The sequence below is a fragment of the Meriones unguiculatus genome (assembly GCF_030254825.1).
Source record: "Meriones unguiculatus strain TT.TT164.6M chromosome 5 unlocalized genomic scaffold, Bangor_MerUng_6.1 Chr5_unordered_Scaffold_121, whole genome shotgun sequence".
In the NCBI taxonomy this organism is placed as follows: Eukaryota; Metazoa; Chordata; class Mammalia; order Rodentia; family Muridae; genus Meriones; species Meriones unguiculatus.
This window is the reverse complement of record NW_026843572.1, coordinates 1-27,042: the sequence shown is the minus strand read 5'-3', so window position 1 is coordinate 27,042 and position 27,042 is coordinate 1. Positions and strand designations below refer to the sequence as shown.

General features: G+C 43.1%; 1 protein-coding gene and 1 pseudogene across 1 annotated transcript; one reads left to right on the top strand and one right to left on the bottom strand.

Moving 5' to 3' along the window:
* Window positions 1-277: 277 nt before the first annotated feature.
* Window positions 278-25,852, bottom strand: LOC132650319 (C-type lectin domain family 2 member D11-like). Its single transcript, XM_060375812.1, has 5 exons — window positions 25,720-25,852; window positions 3,749-3,874; window positions 2,641-2,819; window positions 1,969-2,075; window positions 278-985 (listed from the first exon to the last, which is right to left on the bottom strand). Exons 1-5 carry the CDS (start codon window positions 25,784-25,786, stop codon window positions 793-795), a joined length of 672 nt encoding a protein of 223 aa, XP_060231795.1. The 5' UTR covers window positions 25,787-25,852; the 3' UTR covers window positions 278-792.
* Window positions 3,106-11,042, top strand: LOC132650318 (serine/threonine-protein kinase pim-3-like; annotated as a pseudogene).
* Window positions 25,853-27,042: the final 1,190 nt, after the last annotated feature.

Genomic DNA, 27,042 nt, shown 5'->3' with positions numbered 1-27,042 from the left:
AAAGTTTGTTTATGAGTCTCAGTATCTGCTTTGATACAATGCTGGGTATAGTCTTTCAGAGGCCCTCTGTGGTAGGCTCCTGTCCTATTTCCTGTTTTCTCCTTTTTCCAATGTCCCTCCCATTTGCCTTTCTAGGTGAGGATTGCTCATCGTACCCAGGGTCCTCCTTTTAGCTCAGCTTCGTTAGGTGTACAGATTTTTGTAGGTTTATCCTGTATTATATGTCTAGTATTCACTTACAAGAGAGTATATGCCATGTGTGTCTTTTAATATAATTTTTTTTATTTATTACATGTTACTCACTTTGTATCCCAGCTGTAACCACACCCTGGGCCCCTCCCAATCTCGCCTTCTCTCCCTCCCTCATCTCCTCACATGTCCTTTTCCCACTCCACTGATGGTGTGTTTTGCTAGATAAGCACTTCTGTGGAATGAGCTGTGAGGCTCACATAGCTAGAGCTTATACCACAGCCATTGTCTGAGTCCAGTGCAAACAAAAGCAGGGTTTGGCTGAGTTCCTTTCTCCTGCCACATGACAGGCTCCAGATTTACCTGGTTGTTGCTGTCTAGTCAGAGCATCATTTTATCTAAAGAGTAAAACCACACATCAGCTGAGCTTGATCCTCTGCTTCCCACTGTGAACCTGTGTCTCTCCTGTTTCTTAAGTAGCTGGTATCTCAGGTGTGTGTCACTTTCTAACATACACACACACTTTAGGAACTCATTTTTGTGGTCTCATAGACTCAAAAGAAGGACTTCTCTGCACAAAAATAAAAGTAGGGTTCACTAACTTTAATTGTACTTTAAACTAAATATATGAGTGCCAACAAGCATCTCTTGGCAAAGGCTAGAAAAATGATTTTGGCTATGGAGGTTATAGCTGTTGGGCTTGCTACAGATCCATCTTTTATCTACATAGACCCTGGCACTGCTGATCCCGTTGTTGCTGAGGTAGGCATGGTTTGCCACTCCCCGGATGGGAAATCTGAAAAGAAATGAAAATCAGTAAGTCCGCAGAGCCCAGAACTGCAATCACTCCTACAACGAAATCTCACTCATCTCCACTGCTTATTTGTAACATGAATGTTGTCAAAGAAAGACAATCCTGTACCGGTTTTACACGTAGCAGCTTTTATTTTTCCAGGCCTTTTTTTTTTTTTTATGAATGTCACACATTTGTCATTCATTCAAGATGAACCCTGTAACATGTGTACCAAGCAGTTGACTGGTACTTGCTGAGATGTTCAATTGAACTGCAGATGGGGGGGGGAATCCCCTCATGAAGGGGGATTTTCAATTCTGTTTTGAAACATTTTATATAGAGGAAACCCCATTTCTTAAATTCTGAAAAGGCTTTAATGATAGACTTGAATGGGTCTATGATTTACCACTCTGGTAAAACAGATGTGTTCAAATCCAAGAACTATCCTGTGTGCCAACGGATAACAAGACTTTAGGGGTGGTTTTCCAGTGCCCTTGGAGTCTCTGCTTTTGTGAACAGGTATAGCTGTGCAAGGACTTATGAGTATTGCCTTACAGTTCTTCAGTGGCTTTCTAGGGTTTCAGAGCCCTCATTGCCCATCTGAGGTTCTGTCTACATCCCACACAGGGCATTTATCATCAACAAAAAGTTTTAAGTTGGTAAAGAAGCAGACAGTACCTCCCTCAGGTGCCATCATCATTTGAGTAAAATCACACTAAGTAAAGGTTTTGGAAATGAGGGCCAATAATACATGGGAGAATCTCCAAAGGATTTAAGTTTGTGGGGATGTGGAGTTTGCTGGGGATTGACACCTGTGTGTAGCACACACCCTCCCTCCCAGGCACACCTCCAACCCAAGAGTTTATTATTCTTCCTCTCCAGTACAGCTGGCCTCACGTTAAGCAGCCATTCATCTCTCAGAGCCACAACTCACATGTGATCACAGCACATGAACACAGTAGAAGGAAAAGCATCTGCAAACATACGTGCTATTATACTCAGTGTTGTCTGTCCATCTCCAAGGGAGTTGTGGTGACTCTCTGTGCAGGCCGATCCAGTAGTCCAAAGTCCCCTTGTATCTCCTTAGGAAACCCTGTCATGAAACACAGAAAGCAAATACATGTGTGTCTCTGTTTCAGATGATCCTTGAGGCTCTCCACTCCACAGCTTCCTCTAGAGATGTCAGGAGGGTGTAACTGAGGGTCACAGAGGTGTAACAGCCTCCAGCTTTCAGTGGACCCAGTTGACATCTGTAATTCTATAGTACCTCATTTGGATTAAAGTATGAAATTTAATGACACTCTACTGTGGATGGCATAGTTCCTGGCTAAGCCACCCTTTACCATGATTAAGAGTAGTCACCTTCAGTATACAGCATGTGCCAGCTTGCAGAAAAACACTCATGACCACCAGGTATCTGGGTAAAATGGCACCTCTGACCTTCAGACTGACTGAGCACGACATGCAGTAATGTTTCTTCAGTGTCTCAGAGCTTCATCCAGAAGTGTGTGACCATCACAAAAGCACACACACACATGTTCCCCATGTCTCCACCTCCTTGAGGTAGGAAACTTCCTCATGCTTCATCTTTATCCTCCCTATCTCCAGGCAATATATAGTCAACAGAACACAGAAACAGCCCAATCCCTGATCATTACCAGCTCCTCCAGGTTGTCAAATCGAGCAAGTTGGGCCTCTTGTGCCACACAGGAGGCCTGGCTGAAGGTCCAGTTACTTGTGGATTCAGCAAAATGAAAACATTTATTTCCAAATCCAATCCAGTGTCTTGGGCAAGCAGCATAGGTGTTTTTCACTGGGCCCTGTTCATTCTTTCTTACTAAAATTTAGAAAACACAATGAATTATAACAAGCTTGTCTTGTCTCTTTTTGGCCTCCCCTCCTGTGCTCAGATGTGAGGTGTGAATTTGATTGTAGCTTTCCTAATTGGAGTCCTCTCCTGAGCATAAGAGGCCTTTATCTAAAGGTATCCCACCCTGGGTCTGAGTCCCATTCCCTCTCAGGTGCTCACTGACAGCAGGGCTCCCTGGAAGTGCATTGATTTCTATAACATCTTCATTTTTGTGCTTTGGATGATTGTTTCCTACAGTGGGGGTTGCTACAGCAACAAGCACTCTGTATGGACACCTACTTTGACAGTCGGCCTGATGATTGAGATAGCAGCGAGAACTGTTGGGAAGGTAGCATACACAGTATGGACATGTTGCTCTAAAGGATGGTTCACATGCCTAAGAGGACAGTGTGAGACTTTATCACAGTATTCTGAACAATGTGGTACTAAAATCCTAAAAATTGATTACTTCAGGAAGTCTCCATTTAATATGTTGAAAACACAATTGAACATGGTAACTAATACCACTGGTAATGGGGAGAGTCACTGTATCTTCCTGGCCATATTACTCCTCTCTGTCCTCACACTTCCTTGAGGTTCCTCCTTTGGGTATTGCTCTTCTTGTTCTCTGCCTTGGACAGTTACCCTGGGTGGAAAAGTGTCTCCTGCATCTCTGTCTAGAGCTTGCTGATGTCATCTTCCCAGGGAGGCTGAGCCTGGCCTCCTGTGCACACCACAGCCTGTGCTGTTCCTTCACTGCAGCTTCCTGCTGGAGCTTGAGTTCCCAGAGAACAGGAATTTCCAGTGTGTTTTCTCAAGCCCTTCCCACAGTGCCTGGCTCACAGTGGTCAGTAAGTATTTACTGACAATGTCAATGTGGACAGAATGTTACAGAATTTGGAGAATAAGTCACTTACCTGCCAAAGCAACAGAAAGCGCAGTCACAGCTACAGTGAGGACTGTGATCACTACATAGCAGCAGTAAAGCTTAGCAGGAGCCTCAGGAGATGTGATGCTGAGATATTTTTCTTGCAGCTTTTTATCTGAAAAAAATCAATATGAGAACATCAATCTCAGGAACCTTTCATAGAAAAAGATAAATGTACTCAGAGTCATCTGTAGATTTGGCTTGTACTCTGTCACCGTATAGCCTTTCATAGAAGGTCCTGGTCTCTAAATGGTGTCTATGGCTCACAGAAGACTAAAGGACAGGGAACAGATTTGTTGACACGGAGTGTTCCAGTTATTGAACTAAGGGCCAGTGAAAGAGCAAGAAAAGGAAAGAGTGAAGTTCAGGTGGGAAAAAAAACAGCAAAACAAAATGACCCATAGAGTGAGTTCCACAAGGAGAGCATTGTCAGGACTGAGGGAACCACTGCTCAGGGGTACCTGGGGGCAGGTCGAGGGATCAGCCAGAGGCTGGAAAGATGGCTGAGAGGTAAGGTGCTCTTCTAGAGGAACCACGTGTGTTTCCCTGCTCCCACATGGGACAGCTAATGACAACTTGTGTAGCTCCTGCTCCAGCCAATGAGACAGACGTGTTGGCCACACTTCTGTATTTCCAGTGCTAGGGAGGCAGAAGCTGGAGAGTCAGGAGTTCAGCCTTGGCTACATACAAAGTTTGGTGTCAGCCTGGAGTATATAAGGATTGTTCCTAAAGAACCTAGTAAGTTAATTAATTAAATAACAACATACAAGTAATAGAACACACTGACATAACTAATGGGTGAAATATGCAATCATTTAAACAAGTTTACCAAAATCATGTAAAAAAGTAATATTGGTCTAAAATATCAAAAACTCTTAATAAGTTATAAATTCAAGAAACTCTTACCAACACGTTTATGGATACTGGGCATTTCAAAAAAATCAGCAAGGTAATTTCACACTTTTAAAATTATTTTTATTCAATACACAGGGGTGATTTTTCTGATGTATGTCTGTGTACTGTGTATTTCCCTGATGCCTGAGGACAGCAGAAGAGGGCCTTGAATACCCTGGAACTGGAGTTACTGACAGTTGTGAGGGGCCATGAGGAGGAACTGAGCCCAGGTTCTCAGCAAGAGCAGACAGTGCTTTACACATGTGCCATCTCTCCAGCATAAAATAATTTTCAAATTGCATGAAAAAACAAAAGAACAGCTGAGCAGTTTAGAAAAAAAAAAATAAATAAAATGTGAGCCGCTTTGCCAGCTGCCTTCTATGTGCTTCAGCGAGGCCACTGGGCAACTGAGCCGCGAGGCCGCCCCGTTGGGCCGCGGGATCCGCTGTTCTGTCTGCGGTCAGGAAGACCGCCCTCCCGTGTCCGTGCCGAACGTGTCAGAGGCGGCACTGCACGCGAGGCCACCCGTGATGCTGCTGTCCAAGTTCAGCTCCCTGGCGCACCTCTGCGGGCCTGGCGGCGTGGACCACCTCCCGGTGAAGATCCTGCAGCCAGCCAAGGCGGACAAGGAGAGCTTTGAGAAGGTGTGCCAGGTGGGCGCCGTGCTGGGCAGCGGCGGCTTCGGCACTGTCTATGCGGGCAGCATAGACCCCCGACGGACTCCCGGTGGCCGTGAGGCACGTGGCGAAGGAGCGGGTGACTGAGTGGGGCAGTCTCAGAGTGGCTGTGTCCCTGAGGTGGTGCCGCTGCGTAAGGGGGCGCGGCGCGCGGCGCGCGCAGCATCCTCCTCCTGCTGGACTGGTTCCAGCTGCCAGACCGCTTCCCGCTGGTGTTGGGGCGGCCCGAGCCGGCACAAGACCTCTTCGACTGCATCACGGAACGGGGCGCCCTGGACGAGCCGCTGGCGCGCCGCTTCTTCGCGCAGGTACTTGCCACAATTGTAGGGTCGTGCACCGCGACATCAAGGAGCCTAGAATCTGCTGAATGGCCTGCGCTCCGGTGAGCCGAAGCTCATCGACTTCGGCTCGGGCGCATTGCTCAGGGACACTGTCTACACTGGCTTTGATGGTACCTGAGTGTACAGCCCCCCAGAGTGGATCCGCTATCGTCGCTATCACGGGCGCTCTGCCACTGTGTGGTCTCTGAGTGTACTGCTGTACGACATGGTGTGGGGGGACATTCCCTTCGACCAGGATGATCTTGCGCAGCAGGCTGTTCTTCCAGTGGAGGGTCTCCCAAGTGCCAGCAGCTTTTTGAGTGGTGTCTTTCCCTGCGGCCCTCAGAGAGGCCTACTGCACCAAACTGCTGCCCATCCATGGATGCTGGGGACCGAGGGGAGCATGCCAGAGAACTGTGACCTTCGGCTCTGTGCCCTGGACACTGATGACAGAGCCAGCACCACTTGCAGCTGTGAGAGCTTATGAGGAGGAGGATCCTGGACTCCACACTGGGGACCTGGGCTCAGCCTAGCCGGCCCTCTCCCAGAAACAACATTTTCTGCTTGGGATGACTCCTGCAAAAGCAATGACCTCTGACACCTGGCGACCTTTGCCCCTGGCACCAGGCCTGTTTCTTTTGCTGTGAGTGCCTTTTTGAACGCTGCTCCACAGGGCCTGCGTTTTCTTGAGCTCTTCTGTCCAAAGATGGATGCGGGCTATGCAAGGTCCTGTCTGCCCTGGATGGATACTTGAACCAGAAACCCCTACCCTGCTGCTCCATCTTGGAGGCAGCCTTCCTGACCAACTGTGTCTGAAATGGAGCGCCCTGAGCCACCTCCCTCCCCCCAGTCTCATGGTGTTCGTCTGGGCATGTCTGCACAAGCAATGCAAAAGCTGGGCCACTGCTGGCCTGTCTGCCTCCCTGGTGCACAACTTAAAACAGTGCCAGGGTCTCTTATTTATGGTGTGACCACCCTGGAGGGCGCCCCTGCCCTGCTGGGGCTATTTGTTGTTTAATTTACTTGCTGAGGTTACTTCCTCCAAGCAGCCACCTCCTCCAGGGTCCTGGGGTGTACAGGAAAGCCAATCGTGACTGTTTAGTCCAGACCCCATCCTAAGTCCTGCACCTGGAGTAGGTCCCCAACCCACGTGTCTGTGGGAGGAAGAACTTGTACAGTGGCTAATTTAGGGGGACTGGGGGACCCTGCCACCCTGGGCACTCTGCGCTGGGGAGTTGGGTTTTAAATTATTGACCTGTACAGTCTGCTTGCTGGCTCTGAAAGCGGGGGGTAGGCAACAGAGTGTCAAGCCCTTAGTTTTTTTAGCAGCTGTGTTTCTGTGACTCTGGTGTGAATAGGCATCAGGGGTGGGTGCTGTTTAAGTTCAAAAGTGTGAGAGTCTGGAGATAATATTTTGTATACAGGTATTTCAATTAAATGTTTTGGTATATATATAAAAAAAAAGACCAAATTTGCAGAAACAACACCACCACAAATCACAGTGTCAGAAACAAAGAAGTAGTATGGTTTTGGCAAAAGTGTAGAGACATAAACCAAAATATTAAAGTTAATAATGATAACAACCATCATAATAATAACCAAAATAATAGCAAGAAAACAAACAAACAAACAAAAATAATCATAAAACAACTTGAGAAACAAGTCGACATTTGGGCGTGACTTACCATCTTCCCAGGAGGATGCCCTGGCCTCCCTGTGCACAGGGCATGCTGGCCCACTCTTGCTTCTTCCTGCCTGCACCTTCCACCTATCTTTGCAACACAGAATGCTGAAACAGTCTCTATATTCATATTCTAAAAGCTCACATTACCTCTGTGAGAGGTGACCCAAGCATGAACCATGAGACTATAAAACTATCTGAGGAAAAGAGAGAGGAAAAAAAAAATCTCTGTGAACTTGTCTTGACTAAACATGTCTGAAGTATAATACCAAAATCCTTATCCACATTAGAAAAAAAAAGAAACATTTAGACTTTGGACTAATTAAAATAATCTCCTTCCTGAGTTCTGCAAAGAGGGTTTAGAAACAATCTCTGCAAGACATAGATCAAAGTGAAGTTGCGTAGAGAACATCTCGAGAGCTCGAGAACTCAGCGACTAAAAGAAGAAAAGAAGAAGAATGGGTCAAACACTTAAGTATCCACCCGTTATCAAAGATCGTGCATTGAGTATGTGCATTATTACCAGGTTTGGGGAAAGACAGTTGAAAACACATCATGAGTTTGTTAAAATGAAAATATACTCCCTGTTTGCCCTGGCCCTGCTACCTTCATATTCTCACAAGAGAAATGAAAACCTGTGTTTGCCTCACATGAGCATTGACAGCAACTTTGGAGATTCTTATAAAAAACTAAAAATGTTTTTTAAATTCACATTTTGCCATAGGCCAAATATCCTCCAACACTGAGGATGTCAACAATATTCTTGAGCACCGGAGCAGAGGCATTAAAAAGACAAAGTGGACCATATGCTTGCCCTCGTTCATCTCTGGCTCTGTGTCCACAGCAAGCTCTAGAGTCAGGAACCATAAAACCAGCTGTCCTGCTGCTTATCCTACAAGGCTGATCACACAGTTGTAGGTTTACTTTTTTGTGTGAGTGTGTGTTTGCATGTGTGTTTTTGATAGCTCTAACTGTCACCAACTTGTTTTTGCTTGAGCTAATTTAATCCACATGTTTTCCATTGGCTTCTTTTTTTAAACTTCTGCAGATTAAAAGCAGATGTGGTATTTTGAGCTGCTTTTGTGTTTCTGAATCCACAACTGTTCTTAGACCAATGATGCTTAGAACATGGTCTCTTTCAATCAAAGGGCAATCGTTTGTATTTGACACACAACTGAAGCCTGTGGGTGACTGTCAGACTGCAGGAATCCAGGTGAACAGCTTCTGAAAAGGCAAATGTCAGGCCAAGGGTGACAATTCTTTGGGAACAGAGGAAGGGAATGTCTGGGAAAAGTCTGCAAAGGGCCTGAGGCAAATTTAGGTGGAGTTATAGGTCCATATTTCATTGTGATAGAGCAATAATTATTATGTTTTCAAAACTCAGAAAAACTTACACCAAATGAATTGAACTTAAACAAAACTGAATCTAAACTCTACTCTTGAAAAAACTTCCACTGAATTTAACCACTATATTTACTCACTTTTCCACATCTCCAAGACAAAAGGGAGCCTGTGCTTAAACTAAAAAGATAGACAATGTTCAGGCTTAGAGGATTTTAAGCATCATATAATGTCCTTTGTATTTTGGCTACATACAAAATTCTCAACATTTATTTTTTCATTGTTTGTTGAGGTGATCTTTCTTCACATTGTATCAAAGTGTTTCTCTGTTTTCTTGTTTTGTTTTGTTTTGTCCAACACAGGTAGGCTTCTTTGTATAAGACCTTGGCTATCCTGGAACTCACTTCTTGGACCAGGCTGGCTTTGAACAAAGATCTGCCTACCTCGGCCTCCCAAGTGCTGGGATTACAGGCTGTGCCATCACACCTGGCATGTCTCTGTATTTTCTTTCTTTTTTTTTAAATATAATTTTATTTATATATTTTTTATTAAAATGTATTCACTTTGTATCCCCTCTGCAGCGCCATCCTTTGTCTCCTTCCAGTCTCCCCCACCCTCCCTCTTCTCCCCCTATGCCCTTTCCCTAGTTCCCTGATAAGAGTGGACCTCCTCACCTTCTATCTGACCCTAGTTTATCAGGTCTTATCAAGGCTGGCTGCATCCTCCTCCTCTGTGGCCTGGCAAGGCTGCACCCCCCAGGAGGAGGTGATCAGACAGACTGCCACTGAGTTCATGTCACAGACAGCCCCTGTACCCTTTACCAGGAAACCTACTTGGAAACTGAGCAGGCAATGGTTTTCCTTTGAACTGGGGGTCTAGGTCTTCTCTATACATGGCCCTTAGTATAATATAACATAGGATAAACATACTAAAATCTATAGCCCTAAAGAAGCTAAACAACAAGGAGGACCCTAAGGAGGATGCTTAATCCTCATTCAGAAGGGCAAACAGGATAGACATAAGAAGCAGGAGAGGACAAGGAACAGGACAGGAGCCTTCCACAGAGGGCCTCTGAAAGACTCTACCCACCAGGGTATGGAAGGAAATACTGAGACTCGTGACCAAACTTTGGGCAGAGTGCTGGAATCCTTATGGAAGAAGAGGGAGAAGGAAGCACCTGGAGGGAACAGGAACTCCACAAGGAGAACAACAGAGCCAAAATACTTGGGCCCAGTGGGCCCTGCAGAGACTGATACTACAACCAAGGACCAGGTCTTTTTATGCCCAGTTCATGAGACCCCCAAAGAATCGACTCTGCTGCAAAACACATGAGGGTATATTAGATACAAGCTCAAGCCTGGGTTGCAAAACTTCCTGTGGAAGCAGGAGAGTCAGGGCAGGCACGTCGGGGCTGTCTATGGGAACAGGGTTTTTAAAGGGAAAAACTGCACATAGGGAGTTACATGCCTTGGCATTACATGATTGGGTAATGGAAATCAACCTTCGAAATGATTGGTTTACTTTAAGCACCAAATCCATAAACTGTTCTTGCCTGGCCATCTGGGCCAGTTTCCAAGCAACTGTATTTCTAGAAGGCAGAAAAAGAATGTGGTAAATGCTGTTCTACCCTGCAGGTGGCTGGACATGTCTCCATCTGGCTGGCCTTCGTTCAGGCTTGTGCTTCAAACCCTAAACCAATACCCAAAAAATTAATTTTTATTTCTTTGGTCTCTCAGTCTCTGTATTTTCAATTGTTAATTCTGTGCTGTCAAAGAGCTAAGTGCTGGCAGGATTTCAGTATTGTAATTTCTATGGCCCATTACTGGGTTTTCTACTTGTAAATGCTTGTCCTTCCACATCTGCCTAAAGATGAAGATCTGGCAGCCTCCAATACCTTAAGCAACCAAAAGGATGGACTTGGCATTGTCTTCCTGATGATTGGTTATAATAACAGCCAATAGCTGGGGCAGGAAATATAGGGGCAGAAGTTCTGTGCGGGCAGATTCAGGAGGGACTGAGGCAGTGGCTAGAGAATCAAGAGACATGAAGAGGAACAGGACTGTCAACAGGAGCATGGAGGTAAAGAGCTACCTACGTGGCAGGGAGACAGGCCAGGAAGTTAGGTTCTAAGTTAGAAGCTAGCTAAGAGATTCTCTCAGCAAAAGACCTAAAGCTTTAAACTATATAAAAGTCTTGTGTTTTATTTATACTGCAAGCAAGTCTGTGGAAAGCGTTGCTGTGGTGGTTGTTGTTTTATATTACACAGAAATGTCTTTAGAAGATCAATTATTGTGATTTTTTTTAATTTAATTAAGTTGATATGCAAAGTTCCTTTGATCTCCCCAATAAAGCCCTACTTGTTTCACTGCACCACTGAAAGTCTTTTCATCTATAAGTCCCTCCTCATGCTTTCTTCTCTTCTATTTTTTAACATTTAAAAACAATGAATTTACTATAAGAAATTACAAGCCTGTAAAAAAAATAGAGAAAATAATATGCTAAATTCTCATGTACCTAGTTCCAACACTTGTCTGCATGTGAAAAAAATCTATTTTCATCCATTTTCTGTTCCTCTTGTCACCCCATTCCCAAGATTACTTAAAAAAAAAATCAGATTTGTAAACACTTTCAAAACTGAAATGACTTAACCTATGATTTCCAGGTTTAGTGTTGTACTTAAAACCTCTTCCAAATTCTACAGAACTAATATATACTCTTGCCTTTTAGGTTACCACTCTGACTCATGAGCAGTGTCAGGCTTTCAATAACTAACTAATTTCACTAAATGTGTCACCCATGCTGTCACAGAAAACATCATCCCATGCTCTCTTGTTGGGCATAGTGTTCCAGTATATGTGGAAGTATATGCCACAATCTCCCCCATTCATCCGCTGATAGATGCTCATGGGTTCCATGGGCTTGCTACTGTCAGCAGTGTTACAATACACACTCAGGTATAAATATCTCTTACCAGGGGCTTGGGAGAGTAGAGAGGAAGTAGGCAATATTTACCATAAAGAGGTGACAGCTCTGGTGTCAAAGGCACAGTAGGAGGGAGTTCACAGTAAAGTATAGTGTTCCTGAGAATAGCTGAGGGGGTTTCTAATGCATTCACCATAATGAAACAAGAAAAGTGTGTGTGAGTGTAAAATGTCAATTAAAAAAGGAAAGAAAGAATAAGCAACTATACTAGAGAGTTTAGGATTGAGCTAAAGAACAGTACCTGATGTGTCTTCTGGAGGAGACTTCAAGCATCAAATGCCCCAGGTTCAAACAGGATTCCACACCACACATTTCTTATACAGTATTACGAGTAAGATTTACCAATAATCTTCTGTTTTTACACATGTAAAATTTCTGATACTGTTTTTTTTTTCATTTTGATACATACATGGCAATTCTGTCATCCATCTTTCTCATGCTGTATACACGTATCTCTTTCTAAATTCAAACGCCTCTTATAACACAGTTTGAGCAAAACTTTCATGTCTTTATTAGAAAGCAATGTTGAAAATGATCTCTTAAAAAACAAACAAACAAACAGGGGTATGGCAAGATGGCGGTGATGGGAGAGCACTGTGTCTGAGGAGCAGGACAGCACTCTCCATGCAGCGACCAGGAGACTGAACTCTGGGCCCTAAAACTATAGCGATCCTGTTTCCCAGGTGAGGGGAAGCTCCCACGGCGTGGGTGTGGGAATTGGTCAGGTTCACTTTCGGGCCGCCCAGCCAGAACCCGAAAGAGATCCCGGGTCACATGGGCACTGGGTCTCTTGGCCAGAGGCACACACCTGCTTGTCCCGATCACTTTCCCAGGCTGATCCGTGGGCACAAGGGTGCCTGAGACTGGGAGTCCCAGTCGCAAGAAAACCCGACGGGGAAGGAAAGTTGCAAGTCTGATCACGGGTCACCCAGTCTTTCCCTGGAAGGAGTCTCGCTGACCACAGGTATCCGCCGCCATCACAACTGAGCTCCCGCCGTGCAGAGAGCGGCTGCACGCCCAGCTCACCTGTACAGACAAGCTGCGAACCCCAGTGGGACAGAGTCTGGGAATCCCTGTCCGGAGAGGGCCCCACAGGGAAGGAAGAAACCGGGCTGCTGGGGTCACCTAGGCTTTGAATGGGGAAAGTCTTGCAGACAGCAGACCGCAGACAGGTGAGTATGCCCAGCCATCACGGATCCGGGCCCAAGCCCAAGGGAGCACAGAGTTATTGGGAACCCAGCCCCCTCAGACTCGCAGGTGGGCACGCGTGCCATCAGGCCAGAGACCTGCTTAGTACCAACTAGTCCTTACAGACAGAACTGTGTGCCCCAGAACACCAGTGTCTTGGAGTCACTGTCTGCAGAAACCCTCACAAGGAACAAGGAACGAAGCAAAGGGGACAGATGTAGGCAACCCAGTATATTCCCGGAAAAGGTCCCACACACTGGCCCAACCCAGGGACCTGCTGTGCCCCAGATAGCCTGCTGTTACCAGGAGAGCAGTACTCACCCGCCACAGATTAACCCTTGGGTTCTGGGGCACAGAGCCCCAACCTTAGACCTACAAAAGACTGGAAAACTGACCAAACCATGGAACACACAGGTTACAGCAGCTAATCACTAAATTTATAGCAAGAAACCCAGAAGCAGGACAGTTATCCCAGGACTTCTCCCAGTGAGAAGAGAGTCCTCTTGACTAATAAGAACCACAGTTACCACCCAGGTCTCTATGCCTGAGGTGAGCTGTAGCAACTCCTGAAAAACACTGGCCATCCAGTGACTATATCCAAAAAGCTGAGAAGGCTTCCTTCAGGAGAAACCATCTTCCTGCCAAAGGGATTCTCTCCACCACAGGATTCCAGGAACCACCAGAAACTAACTTCAAACACCTAACATAGCCCAATGGGTAGAGGACAGATTAAAAATTCAACCAACAAAAGGCAGAGCAATATGGCATATCCAAAACCCAGTTATCCAGGGGCAAATAGCCCTAGACACCCCAGCATAAATGAAATTCGAGAAGATGACCTAACATCTATGATCATGAAGAAGATAACAGAGGAAACAAATAAAATACGAAAATAAATAGAGGAAGCTACAGCCAAACAGTTTGTGGCCTTTAGAGAGGAAATGCTTAAATCACTGAATGAAATAAAAGAAACAGAGGATTGTTCAAACAAACAGCTGAAGGAATTGATAGAAAAACAAGAAAATACATCCAGACAGATGAAGGAAATCAACAAAACAGCTCAAGATCTGAAGATAGAATTGGAAAAATTAAAAAAACACAAATGGAAGAAATTGTAGAAAGAAAGAACTTAAGTAAGAAAGCAGGAACCACAGAGGTTAGCATAACCAATAGGCTACAAGAAATGGAAGAAAGAATCTCACGTGTGGAAGATACAATGGAAGAAATAGATGTATCTGTCAAAGAAAATGTTAAATCTAAAAAATTCCTGACAAAGACTGTCCAAAAAATTCAAGACAACATAAAAAGACAAAACCTAAGAATAATAGGAATAGAGGAAAAAGAAGATTCCCTCCTCCAAGGCCCAGAAAATATTTTCAACAAAATCATTGAAGAAAATTTCCCCAACTTAAAGGAGAAACCAGTAAGAATACAAGCGGCCTACAGAACACCCAATAAATTAGACCAGAAAAGAAAATCCTCCTGCCACATAATAATCAAAACGGTAAGTATACAGAACAAAGAAAAAATACTAAAAGCTGCAAGGAAAAGACCAAGTAACGTATAATGGCAAACCTATTAGAATCACACCTGACTTTTCAACAGAGACTATGAAAGCCAGAAGGGCCTGGATGGATATCATGCTGACCGTAAGAGAACACAAATGTCAGCCCAGGCTACTATACCCAGCAAAACTCTCAGTCCTCATAGACGGAGAAAACAAGATATTCAATGACAAAAACAACTTTCAACAATACCTACAAACAAATCCAGCATTACAGAAGACACTAGAAGAAAAATACAACCCAAGAAAACTACCTACTTTCAAGAAAACACAGGAAATAAATAACCTCATTACAGTAAAACAAAAAGCAACAAAGCACACAACCATATGACCACAGCCAATATCAAATTCAAAGAATCTAACAGCCACTGGTCATTAATCTCTCTCAACATCAATGAACTTAATTCTCCAATAAAAAGACACAGACTAACAGAATGGATGCGTAAACAAAACCCAACAATCTGTTGCATACAAGAAACACACCTAAGTCACAAAGATAGACATTACCTGAGGGTAAAGGGATGGAAGACTGCTTTCCAAGCAAATGGATGCAAGAAGCAAGCAGGAGTAGCCATTCTAATATCTGATAAAATAGACTTTCAACCAAAATTAATCAAAAGAGATGGGGAAGGACACCTCATACTCATCAAGGGAAAATTCCACCAAGAAGACATTACAATCCTGAACATCTATGCCCCAAATACAAGGGCACCCACATTTGTGAAAGAAACATTGATAAAACTTAAACCACACATAGATCCCCACACACTAATAGTGGGAGACTTCAACACCCCACTCTCAACAAAGGACAGGTCAACTAAACAGAAATTAAACAAAGAAACAATATCTCTAACAGAGGTCATGAAACAAATGGACCTAACAGACATTTACAGAACCTTACACCCAAACACAAAAGAATTTACCTTCTTCTCAGCACTTCATGGAACCTTCTTCAAAATAGACCATATAGTTGATCACAAAACAAACCTCAACAGATACAAGAAGATTGAAATAATCCCTTGTATCATATCTGATCACCATGGAATAAAGCTGGACCTCAACAACAACACAAATACCAAAAAGCCTACACACACATGGAAACTGAACAATTTGCTACTAAATAACAGCCGGGTCAGGGAAGAAATAAAGAAAGAAATTAAAGTCTTCCTAGAACTCAATGAAAACGAAGACACAACATACCTAAACCTGTGGGACACAATGAAAGCAGTGCTAAGAGGAAACTTCATAGCACTAAGTGCTGTCAAGAAGAAATTTGAGACACCTCATTCAAGCAACTTAATGGCTCACCTAAAAACCCTAGAAAAAGAAGAAACAGACACACCAAAAAGGAGTAGACAGCTGGAAATAATCAAACTCAGGGCTGAAATCAATCAATTAGAAACAAATAAAACAATTCAAAGAATCAATGCAACCAAAAGCTGGTTCTTTGAGAAGATCAACAGGATAGACAAACCCTTAGGCAAGCTAACTAAAAGGCAGAGAGACACCATCCAAATAAACAAAATCAGAAATGAAAAGGGGGACATAACTACAGACACTGAGGAAATCCAAACAATCATTAGGACTTACTTCAAAAGTCTATACACAACAAAATTTGAAAATCTAAATGAAATGGACAATTTTCTTGATCAATTCCACTTACCAAAGCTGAATCAGGACTAGGTAAATCATTTAAATAGTCCTATATCCCCCAAGGAAATGGAAGCACTCATTGAAAGTCTCCCATCCAAAAAAAGCCCAGGACCAGATGGTTTCAGCGCAGAATTCTACCAGATCTTCAAAGAAGAGCTATCTCCAGTTCTCTTCAAACTATTCCACAAAATAGAAACAGAAGGAACATTACCAAACTCATTCTATGAAGCCACAGTCACCTTGGTATCTAAACCTCACAAAGACCCAACAAAAAAAGAGAATTTCAGGCCAATCTCCCTTATGAACATTGACAAAAAACTACTCAACAAAATACTCGCAAACCGAATACAAGAACACATTAAAGATATCATCCACCATGACCAAGTACGCTTCATCCCAGGTGTGAAGGGGTGGTTCAATATACGGAAATCCATCAATGTGATCCACCATATTAACAAACTGAAAGAAAAAAACCACATGATAATCTCCCTAGATGCTAAAAAAGCATTTGAAAAATCCAACATCCATTCATGTTTAAAGTATTGGAGAGATAAACGATACAAGGCACATATCTAAACATAATAAAGGCGATATACAGCATGCCTATAGCCAACATCAAACTGAACGGAGAGAAACTTAAATCATTCCCACTGAAATCAGGGACAAGACAAGGCTGCCCACTCTCTCCATATCTCTTCAACATAGTTCTGGAAGTCCTTGCTAGAGCAATAAGACAGTTGAAGGAGATCAAGGGGATACAAATTGAAAAGGAAGAAGTCAAATTATCACTATTTGCAGATGATATGATAGTATACGTGAGTGACCCCAAAAACTCTACCAGGGAACTCCTACAGCTGATAAACACCTTCAGCAAAGTGGCTGGATACAAAATTAACTCAAAAAAATCAGTAGCCCTCCTGTATACAAAAGGCAAAAGGGCTGAGAAAGAAATTAGGGAAACAACACCCTTCACAATAGCCACAAATGACATAAGGTACCTCGGAGTAACCCTAACCAAGGAAGTCAAAGACTTGTATGAAAAAAATTTCCAGTCTCTGAAGAAAGAATTAGAAGAAGATATCAGAAGATGGAAAAATCTCCCATGCTCATGGCTTGGCAGGATTAATATAGTAAAAATGGCCATCTTACTAAAAGCAATCTACAGATTCAATGCAATTCCAATCAAATTACCAACACAATTCTTTACAGACCTGGAAAGAAAAATTCTCAACTTCAAATGGAATAACAAGAAACCCAGAATTGCTAAAACAATCCTCTACAATAAAAGATCTTCTGGAGGTATCTCCATCCCTGATCTTAAATTATACTATAGAGCAACAGTTTTAAAAACTGCACGGTACTGGCATAGAAACAGAATGGTGGATCAATGGACCCGAACAGAGGACCCAGAAATAAACCCACACACTTATGGACACCTGATCTTTGACAAAGACGTCAAAACCATACAATGGAAAAAAGATAGCATCTTCAACAAATGGTGCTGGTCCAACTGGATGTGTACATGTAGAAAAATGAAAATAGATCCATACTTATCACCCTGAACAAAACTAAAGTCCAAGTGGATCAAAGACCTCAACATAAAACCAGACACATTAAATTGGCTAGAAAAAAAAAAAGTGGGGAATACCCTAGGACTCATTGGTACAGGAGAAAACTTCCTGAACAGAACACCAACAGCACAGGCTCTAAGAGCAACAATCAATACATGGGACCTCATGAAATTGAAAACCTTCTGTAAAGCAAAGGACACCGTCATCAAAACAAAGCGACTGCCTACAGATTGGGAAAGAATCTTAACCAACCCTTTATCTGACAGAGGACTTATATCCAGTATATATAAAGAACTAAAGAAGCTGAAAAGCAGCAAACCAAGTAATACACTTAAAAAACGAGGAACAACGCTAAACAGAGAACTCTCTGTAGAGGAATATAGAATGGCAGAGAAACACTTAAAGAAATGCTCAATGTCATTAGCCATTAGGGAAATGCAAATCAAAACAACCCTGAGATTTCACCTTACACCCATGAGAATGGCCAAGATCAAAACCTCAAGTGACAACACATGCTGGAAAGGTTCGCAGCAGCTTTATTTGTAATACCCAGAAGCTGGAAACAGCCCAGATGCCCCTCAACTGAAGAATGGATGCAGAAATTGTGGTACATCTATACAATGGAGTATTACTCAGCAATGAAAAATAAGGAAATCATGAAATTTGCAGGTAAATGGTGAAACCTGGAAAGGATCATCCTGAGTGAGCTATCCCAGAAGCAAAAAGACACACACAGTATATACTCACTCATATAGACATACAACATTGGATAAACCCACTAAGATTTGTACATCTAAAGAAATTAAGCAAGAGAGAGGACCCTAACTAAAACGCTCAATCCCCATCCTGAAAGGCAAAGAGGATGGACATCAGAAGAAAAAGAAAACAGGAAACAACCTAGGAACCTGCCACAGAGGGCCTCTGAAAGCCTCTGCCCTGCAGACTATCAAAGCAGATGCTGAGCCTGATGGCCAACTTTTGGGCAGAGTGAATGGAATTTTATGTAAGAAGTGGGAAATATTAAGAGCTGGAGAAGACAGGAACTCCACAAGAAGAGCAACAGATCCAGAAAATTTGAACACAGGGAACTTCCCAGAGACTCAAACTCCAACCAAGGACTATTCATGGAGATAACCTAGAACCCCTGCACAGATGTAGCCCATGGCAGTTCAGTGTCCAAGTGGGTTACATAGTAATGGGGAGAGGGACTGCCTTTGTCATAATCTGAGTGGCCTGCTCTTTGATCACCTCCCCCTGAGGGGGAGCAGCCTTACCAGGCCACAGAAGATGACAATGCAGCCACTTTTGATGTGAACTGATAGACTAAGATCAGAAAGGAGAGGAGAACCTCCCCTATCAGTGGACTTGGGGAGGCGCATGCATGCAGAAAGAGGAGGAAGGGTAGGAGCGGGAGGGGAGGAGGGAGGGGCTTATGGGGGGATACAAAATGAATAAAGTGTAATTAAGAAAAGTTAAATAAAAAATTAAAAACAAACAAAGGAAACATTGTTGGCCTAGATTTTAGCTTTATTTAAAAAAAAAAAATCAGTGCCAAAACCAGTTGTGGTTTCAAAAGAGTAAATTTGCCAAAAAAACCCTCCAGTTACACAAGAGGTGCACTTTAGACAACAGGAAATGTTCCCACTGGGTAAGCATTTGAGTATTGGATTTCAAAAGTCAACCCTGCACAGGGAGTACGAGCTCCAGGCCAGCTTGAGAGAAAGTATGAGACTTTGTCAAACAATCAGTCAGTCAATTGATCGATCCATCATCATCATCATCATCATCGGCATTAATAATAATAATAACAATAATAGTAATTTCAGTTAGAAGAATTCTTGGTTTAAGTTATGAACATTAAAATTTGCCATGAATTTGGTGTTTTGGTTGATATCAGTTTTGTTTTCTCAAAATTCAATATTCTCTCCCTAAATGAAAAAAATATAAGGTGGAGGAAGAAGGAAAAAAGAAGATAAAAGGATGAAATATAATGAAGCATAGACATTTACAAAACAAAAGAAACAATTTTCTTTCTTTTCCGAAGACTAAAGTACAGAACCTCATTATATTCTTTTTCTATTTTTTACTGTGAGCTCAAATTGCAAAGGATTTGGTCCTGGGTGGGTTCAGCCCCCACCCTATGCCACCCCCTTCCAGTTCTTTTTTTAATTAAAGCAGATCTCTAAAGTGTGACAGCCTTTTTGGAGTTAATGGCAAATTTGGCGTTAATGGCATCTGAGCAGTGGAATTTGGCCTCTTGGCTTTGGCTATTTTCCAAAGTCCAGTCCCTCGTAAACTGACCTTGGTGGTCCTACGGCGGACTGCTCTGACCCTGAGAAACTCTGTGCAACCATAGTAACCAGACAGCAGGCTCTGTGTAACCTTGAGTGAGCTCTCCTATGTTTTGACCAAGTAAAGCTCCTACATGACAAACTGCTTGTACTTTTTTGCCTACGTAAGTGTTAACCTGACGTCCATTAAATCGACACCTGGATTAGCATGTAGACTTGGTGCCCTTCTCTGTGTCGCCCTCTCTCTCTCTCTCCCCCCCCCCTCTCTCTCCAAGCCCTCTCTCAGGTGGCATTCAGGTGTCACTGCTGGCCGGTGATACCAAAGCACAAGCCCCAGCATCCCAGGCAACAACTGTCATATGTGCACAATGCAAAGCTGTTGTTTGAATTTCCTTCACTCATAGGGGACATATTGTTAGGATTTTGGAACCAAACCTGCTTCTGGGTTGCCTAGCAATTTATGATGTCATTATGCGTCACTGGCCACGTGGCCACACCTGGAAGGGACAACCCAACATGTGGTCCCTCTCTTGGTCCTTTCTCTCTTGGCCCTCTCTCCTTTTTCTATCGGGGTGCCCCTCTCTCTCTCTCTCCTTCTCTCTCTCTCTTTCTCCCCATCATGTCCTGTTCTCCTCCCTCTCCCTTCTCTCTCTCTCCCCATCCCCACCTAATAAAGCTCTTTCATATAGAAGATCTGTTGTATGCCTTATCGACTTTACTCAATTTGTCCCATAACTTTACATTGGTGCCGTGAAACTATGGGTCCCATGGCTTCGCCAGACCCTTTTCAATTCCTCTAGGACAAAATGAATTTGTGCAACAGCTCTCTCTCTGCTCTATCTATGCCTGAAAATGTTCACTCTTCTTCAGCTGTCTTATCGCACATGGCACATCTGCTGGCAGTGGCAGCAGCAACGAAGTTAGCCTGGGAAGTTAGCCTCCCGGCTGAGGCTGCTACCTGTTGCTACAACTCACTCTGCTACTGGCGGCAGCAGCTGCTGGGGCTTGGGAAAATCTGGCAAGCTGCTTTAGGTAAGAAATGGCTACCCCACCCCCACCCCCGCACAGCTGCCCGAGCTCCCTTGAACTAGATTTTGAATCTCCTGCGAGACTTCTGACTCCATGTTGGTCTGGGGCGTAAATGGGCAGAGCCACAGCTTCACTATCCGATTCCACATGGCTACCGTGGCCATTTTAACTCCAGGCAATTGGACTCTGCCTAGCCATGTAATCACCCCTCCCTCCTGCAAAACTCCAAGCCACGCCACCACTCCTGTCTTTCAAAATTCTGACTACTCTAAGGTGTTATTTCCAAGCTTTAAAAAGATCTTTTCTTCCTGATTTCTGTACATTCTGCTCTTAAAAAATTATATATATATATATATATATACGATTTAAATTCTTACATAATGATTTATATAATTTTTCTCATTGGGTTTACAAGGCTTCCTTAATGATAATTAACTGTTTATTTTATTTTTTAGACGAGGTCACAACAACAAGCTTCATTTTAAATTGGTATGGATTTTTAAAAATATTCAGTTATGTTTTAGTATCTAAAATTCAACCCTGCTTCAAAATAAATTTTATATAAAAATAAAATTTCAAGGTTATAAATATCTATTCAAATTAAGTTTGTTTAAAATATATATCTAACTGCCTATGCCTTTTCAGTTTCTAAATTAATAAATGCTATTGCTGTTTCTTCTGCCATGTGCTACCTATGATCCAGATTCTCCACTAGGCCTTCTGGCTAATGGGTTTCCTATAATAAATTCAAATGTAATTTTTTAAAATTGCTTTATACTGTTCTACTAAATTGTTGGTTTTAAAACTCCTAACTTGGGGGTTACTACATACAGGTTTCTACCAATATTCTAAATTAAGCTCTATTAATTTTATAGGTATTTATGTTAAAACTTGGTCATTGTGCTGTATCTCTATCAAAAGGTTAAAATATGCTTGGTCTTATTTTCTAAAAATGGTATTATTAATCTATAGTATAACCTTAGACTTTTATAATCTATAAACTTTTTATATACTAAATCCTACAGAAAACTGTTGTGCTCTCACTTTAATTTACTATATTTATGACTTTTAAGACTCCAACTTAGCAAGGACAAAACCTAAAGTCCTAATATTTAATGGTTAACAAATGCAAGTTAATAGTCATCTCAGAGATGTTCAAATATATATTTATAGTGCTACAGATGGAAACATGGTCTCACTGCAATTTGTAATAAACAGCTGGGAATGGTCCTTGAGTAACCATACAGGAATTGGTAAAAATAATAGCCTTCCTGACTGGCTCATCCAGAGCAATAACTATGCTCCAGACCTTGGCTGCTGCTCTGAGGCTGCTGGCATTCCCACACAAAAGACAGAGGTCTGCAGTGTCCCATCCCTCGGGGGTATGGCCAAAAGACAGTTCCACCAGGTGACTGTTTCAAATGCAGCCAAAGGGGACACTGGTCCTACAGCTGCCTCAACAAGCCATAGCTGCCTGTCAGCAGACTGGCCTCTGGAAGTCAAAACGTTCCCAAACAGGCTTGTCCTCTGTGCCCAGCCATGGAGGTTCAACCAGCAGAAGAGCCATAGACACTTCCAACCTTTCAGCTCATTGGCCTAGCAGAGGACAAATATATGGCTCCTTGATTCAGGGACCTCCATCACTCTCACCTAACCCAGAGTAACATTACAGGCCTGTTTTGGCCTCACAATGGGGTCCCATGGACATTTTGCCAACTTCTGTGTTGGGACATTTCAGATGCCTTCCCAGTTCTCTTCATATGCAGGAGACGAGGCCTTATGCCTAAATCGTAGAACTGCTATTGTCAGGTCTAGACATAATATGCTTTGTTGCCAGACTAAAAAAACAGGCCTAAATGTAACCTTTACCATCGCTTTATTTAGCTAAAGGACAATGAATCTTCGTAACAGTCTCACCTAGGTCTCATGGTAAATAAGTAGCCACAAAGGCCCCCCTCAAAAAAATATATATTATTTGAGAGTCTAAAAAGGCATCTTAAGGTTGGCAAATGCAAGTTATAAATGTTTAAATGTCTAAAAAAATGTTTTAAGGTGGGTAAATACAATTTATAAAGGTTGCAAGGTCTAAGGTAATTTAAGATATCCTGAATAGATAAAACTACTTAATAGTTCCTCCTGTTCCTATGCTACTGTTGTATTGACTGTCCAGAGTTTTGGCCTTATCAATAGAGCTCTGATTTACTAATCTAACTCTAATACAAAAACATTCCACTATATTAAGTACTATTATGGTTCTAAGCTGAAGATTTAAATCTCCATAATGTGTGCTTATACTAAAAGTATTATACTAAAACTCAAGTGAGTTTCCCTTCTACTTCACGAAAGGCTTGTGCCTTTTCAGAGTTTACCTTTAAGAATGCTTGTGCCATTAACACAAATGTGTATCTCTACTGCCTTTTCTACAATGTACATTTCAGTGCAGATTACAATTGTGATGCTAACATGTCTAAAGTTTTATCCCCTTTGTAAAACTTAAATGTAATTCTTGTAAGCTGCAGGAAATCACCCAAATCCACCTCTCAGGTCAATTGGGTTCCAGATAAGTACTACACTTACTGCCTATCTCAGAGGGTGGGACTTCTCCCCTTTCCCTGGTTTTGGGACTTCCCTTTCCTGGCTACCAGATCGCTATGTGCTTGCTGCATGCAACATGGGCTGGATTGGTGCGTTCTCCTCATTGACCAGCCACTGGATTGGTGAGTTCAACTTATTTATCAGCTTAAAATGCTTCTCTTGATAGGGGAAACTTGACTGTTGAACGTCCAGCAACTCCCCACTATCTTTTGAGACAGAAGGACCCCACCCCCCAACCCATAGTCTTCACTGGCTACTGTTGGCCCTCTCTGCTGGACTTCCATTTAGGGCTTCTTTTCCCTTGGGAGAGCATCCCACACTCACACATCCCTTCTCCCCTCTATCACACAGGAAAATCCTAGCACTAGGTGAACTGTGCTTGCTTGGGCAACTGTGCCCCTGATCTCTGGCCAAAAGATGATGAGCTATTGGACCAGGTAGGACCATCTCTACTGAGTCATACCTTACCTTTGAGATGCCTTTGGAAGGTCACTGGCTTCTCTGCCTCCCAATGAGAAATGCCCAGATTCCCATTCCTCCAGATTCTCCTCTGGGATATCTTCTGGAGAATTTCAGGTTTCTACACCTAGTGCCTGCTATTGCTAGGGCCTATAAGTTTTCACACTTCTGTAACCAAACCTCGCCTCAATGACAGATCCAAAACAAAGCCTTTTTCATTACGGCCAATGATTGGGTAAATGAAGGTCCCCCCAGTGAAATGAAGGTTACCATGTTCAAGTCTCTTTGATCCAAACCACCCACATCTGTTCACTCTCCCAAACGTTTTAAATCCATTCCTAAAGGATTTTCTCTATAACCTACTTAATCTTTTGCCTATATATATATATGTTTCAGTATTCTGCCAGACACAGATGTTTCCTATAGCCACAATAGCACCAAAGCAGCCACCACAAGTGTTCCAGTCTGACCTCACAGACTTCCAACAAGCTGGACCAGCACCTTCCCTCCCAGCCATGGATGTTCTTACAGACCCTGGACAGCATCAAAGCAGCCTGTTCTTCCTGGAGTTGGCCAGCATTTCAGCCTTTTGACCTCCCTACAGCGGCCCCAGTGTCAGCAAGAAGTAGCCAGAAGAGAATCTATGCTCGTTATTCACTTACTATTAACAAAAGGCTGGAATGATGTGCTTCAGGACCAGGACAAGCAGTTCCAGATTCTCCCGGCATTCCTCTGTCCCTACCTGCTGCCTTGCATGGCTGGCAACTCTCTACTGACAACCCTCTACCCTAAATTTTCCAGGGCAGAGGCTTCTCCTCCTCCTCTTGACCATGTAATCTGGCTATTTTGTTGCTCTTATTTCTTTCTCTCTTAACCCCTTACATGGCAACCAAGAGCCACTTCCAATCAACCTAAATTTATATATACTTTAACTTACCTTACATGAGAAGCAGCCCAATTTCATCACTATTTAATTATAAAAAAAAAAATGGAAGAATGTTAGGATTTTAGAACCAAACCTGCTTCTGGGTTGCCTAGCGATTTATGATGTCATCACGTGTCACCAGCCAGGTGGCCGCACCTGGTTACCTTGTCCCTTAAAGGGACAACCCGACATGTGGTCCCTTTCTTTGTCCTTTCTCTCTTGGCCTTCTCCCCTTTCTCTATTGGGGCGCCCCCTCTCTCTTTCCCCTTCTCTCTCTCTCTCACTATCTTTCCCCCATCATGTCCTGTTCTTTGCACTCTCCCTTCTCTCTCTCTCCCCATCTAATAAACCACTTTCATATAGAAGATCTGTTGTATGCCTAATCATCTTTATTTATTTTGTTCCATAACATTACACATCTAGAACAAGCATCTTCTACAGCAACCTGATATAATCCACCAGAGTATAATTTACCAGATCCGTGAGAAAAAAGTGAACTAGCAAGCCAAGTGCAAAAACAAAAACAAAAACAAAACAAAAGCTGTGTCTGTGGCTCTGGCTCCTGTAAGGTAAGTCACTGTTCTTTTCTCTTGCTAAGGAACTATTCAAGTATTGTATCTCAATTAGAATAACTAATGTATCAACCCCATAGCTAATCCTATCTGCAGCCTCTCTTTTCCTCAGAGATCCACTGTGACAGGCTCACTGGCATGAGATTCCGCTCCTCTGCTGTCCCTTCCCCAATGAAGCTCCTCTCTGCTCTTGTAGTTTGCTCAAATTCCATACATACCCATTTGTCCTTCCGGCAGGCAGTCTGTGGCAGTGAGCATGCCCACAGATGTGTCTGGGGTTCCCATTTCAGAGCTGAGAAGCTGAGCTTCAGCTATGGGAAGACTGAAACTTGAAAGCTGAGAGGCGAGGAATTATAAAACCTCGAGGAGAGGAAGTACCATTTGCATTTGTTCATTGCCTTGCATAGGGGTGGAGTTGCGAGATTTGAAAAGCCTGCTTTATTGGATGGCTGTGTAAGCAGCCTGCTCATCAGGTTTCTCCTGCCCCTAAGCTCATGAATTTACAAAACACAGTCACAAGATAGGAGAGAAAGTGTCACATGGAATTAAACGAACTGCAGTGAAATAAATAAAACTGCTAAGTGTTGTAGACAAAAAGCTTTAACTGGAGGGTGGAATAAGGGAGACCAGCTTTATTGTGCCACAGGAATCAACTTGGGAAGAAAGACAACAACGTAAAGGAAATATAATTACCAACCCTTTCCTGCCCTGAATACCACAAACCAGTGACCATCTGGGTGGGTCGCTGCACCTCTGAGTTTGAGGGCATTGTTGAAGAAAGGGCACCCAGGGTGAGGTCAGGGGTTTCTGTGTGCTAAGGGGCAGAATCTCTAGGAGACAGGGTCAGGATTGAGAGAGCCAGAGGCCCTCAGTGTCCATAGTCAATGCTAAACTTAGTTCTTACCTGTCAGGGAAGAAGAGACTGTTTATTCTAGAGCCAATTATGAGTGACTCAGGACCCGTGACTCAGGCTGTCTCACACAACATGTTCACATATGGAAATGTTTTTGTCAGTGGTGTGGGGACAGAAAGAGAGTGCCCACTGGCACCTTCCTCAAGTGATACACAGCAAAGACCGGCGGCAGAGTAGTGGTATCACGTTTGCACTGTGAGTGCAAGCAGTGCTGGAGCAGAGGCTCACTGCTTAAGAGCACTTGTTGGTCTTGCAGAGGACTGTGATGCCATGGGTGTGACCTATGGGCATAGGGGCGTGACTGCTCACACTCACAAAACAATTTCAGCTCCAGAGGATCAGACACCTCTTCTGGCCTCTGCTGCACTTCTGTGGAGCATAAACATATATGTAGGCAGAACTTTTATGCACATACAATTTTTAAATTAAATATTAAAAAAAATTTAGAGCGAGGAAGACCCTTACTCAACCACTAAACACCTGCTCTATGGGTTTAAAAATAATTTTAAAAATTGATTGAGATTTCTTTAGTCTTATTTTGTACATATGGGTGCATCATCTGAATACGGTGTGTGCACCACATCCATGCCTGGTGCCTGAGGAGACCAGACGACAGTGTTGGATTTTC

Coding starts and splice junctions, on each gene's coding strand:
- LOC132650319 (XM_060375812.1), bottom strand. CDS start 25,786: ATGGGAACCCCAGACACATCTGTGGGCATGCTCACTGCCACAGACTGC. Junction 3,875..25,719: donor CCTGCCGGAAGGACAAATGG/GTATGTATGGAA, acceptor GATTTTTTTCAG/ATAAAAAGCTGCAAGAAAAA. Junction 2,076..2,640: donor TTGACAACCTGGAGGAGCTG/GTAATGATCAGG, acceptor GTTTCATGACAG/GGTTTCCTAAGGAGATACAA.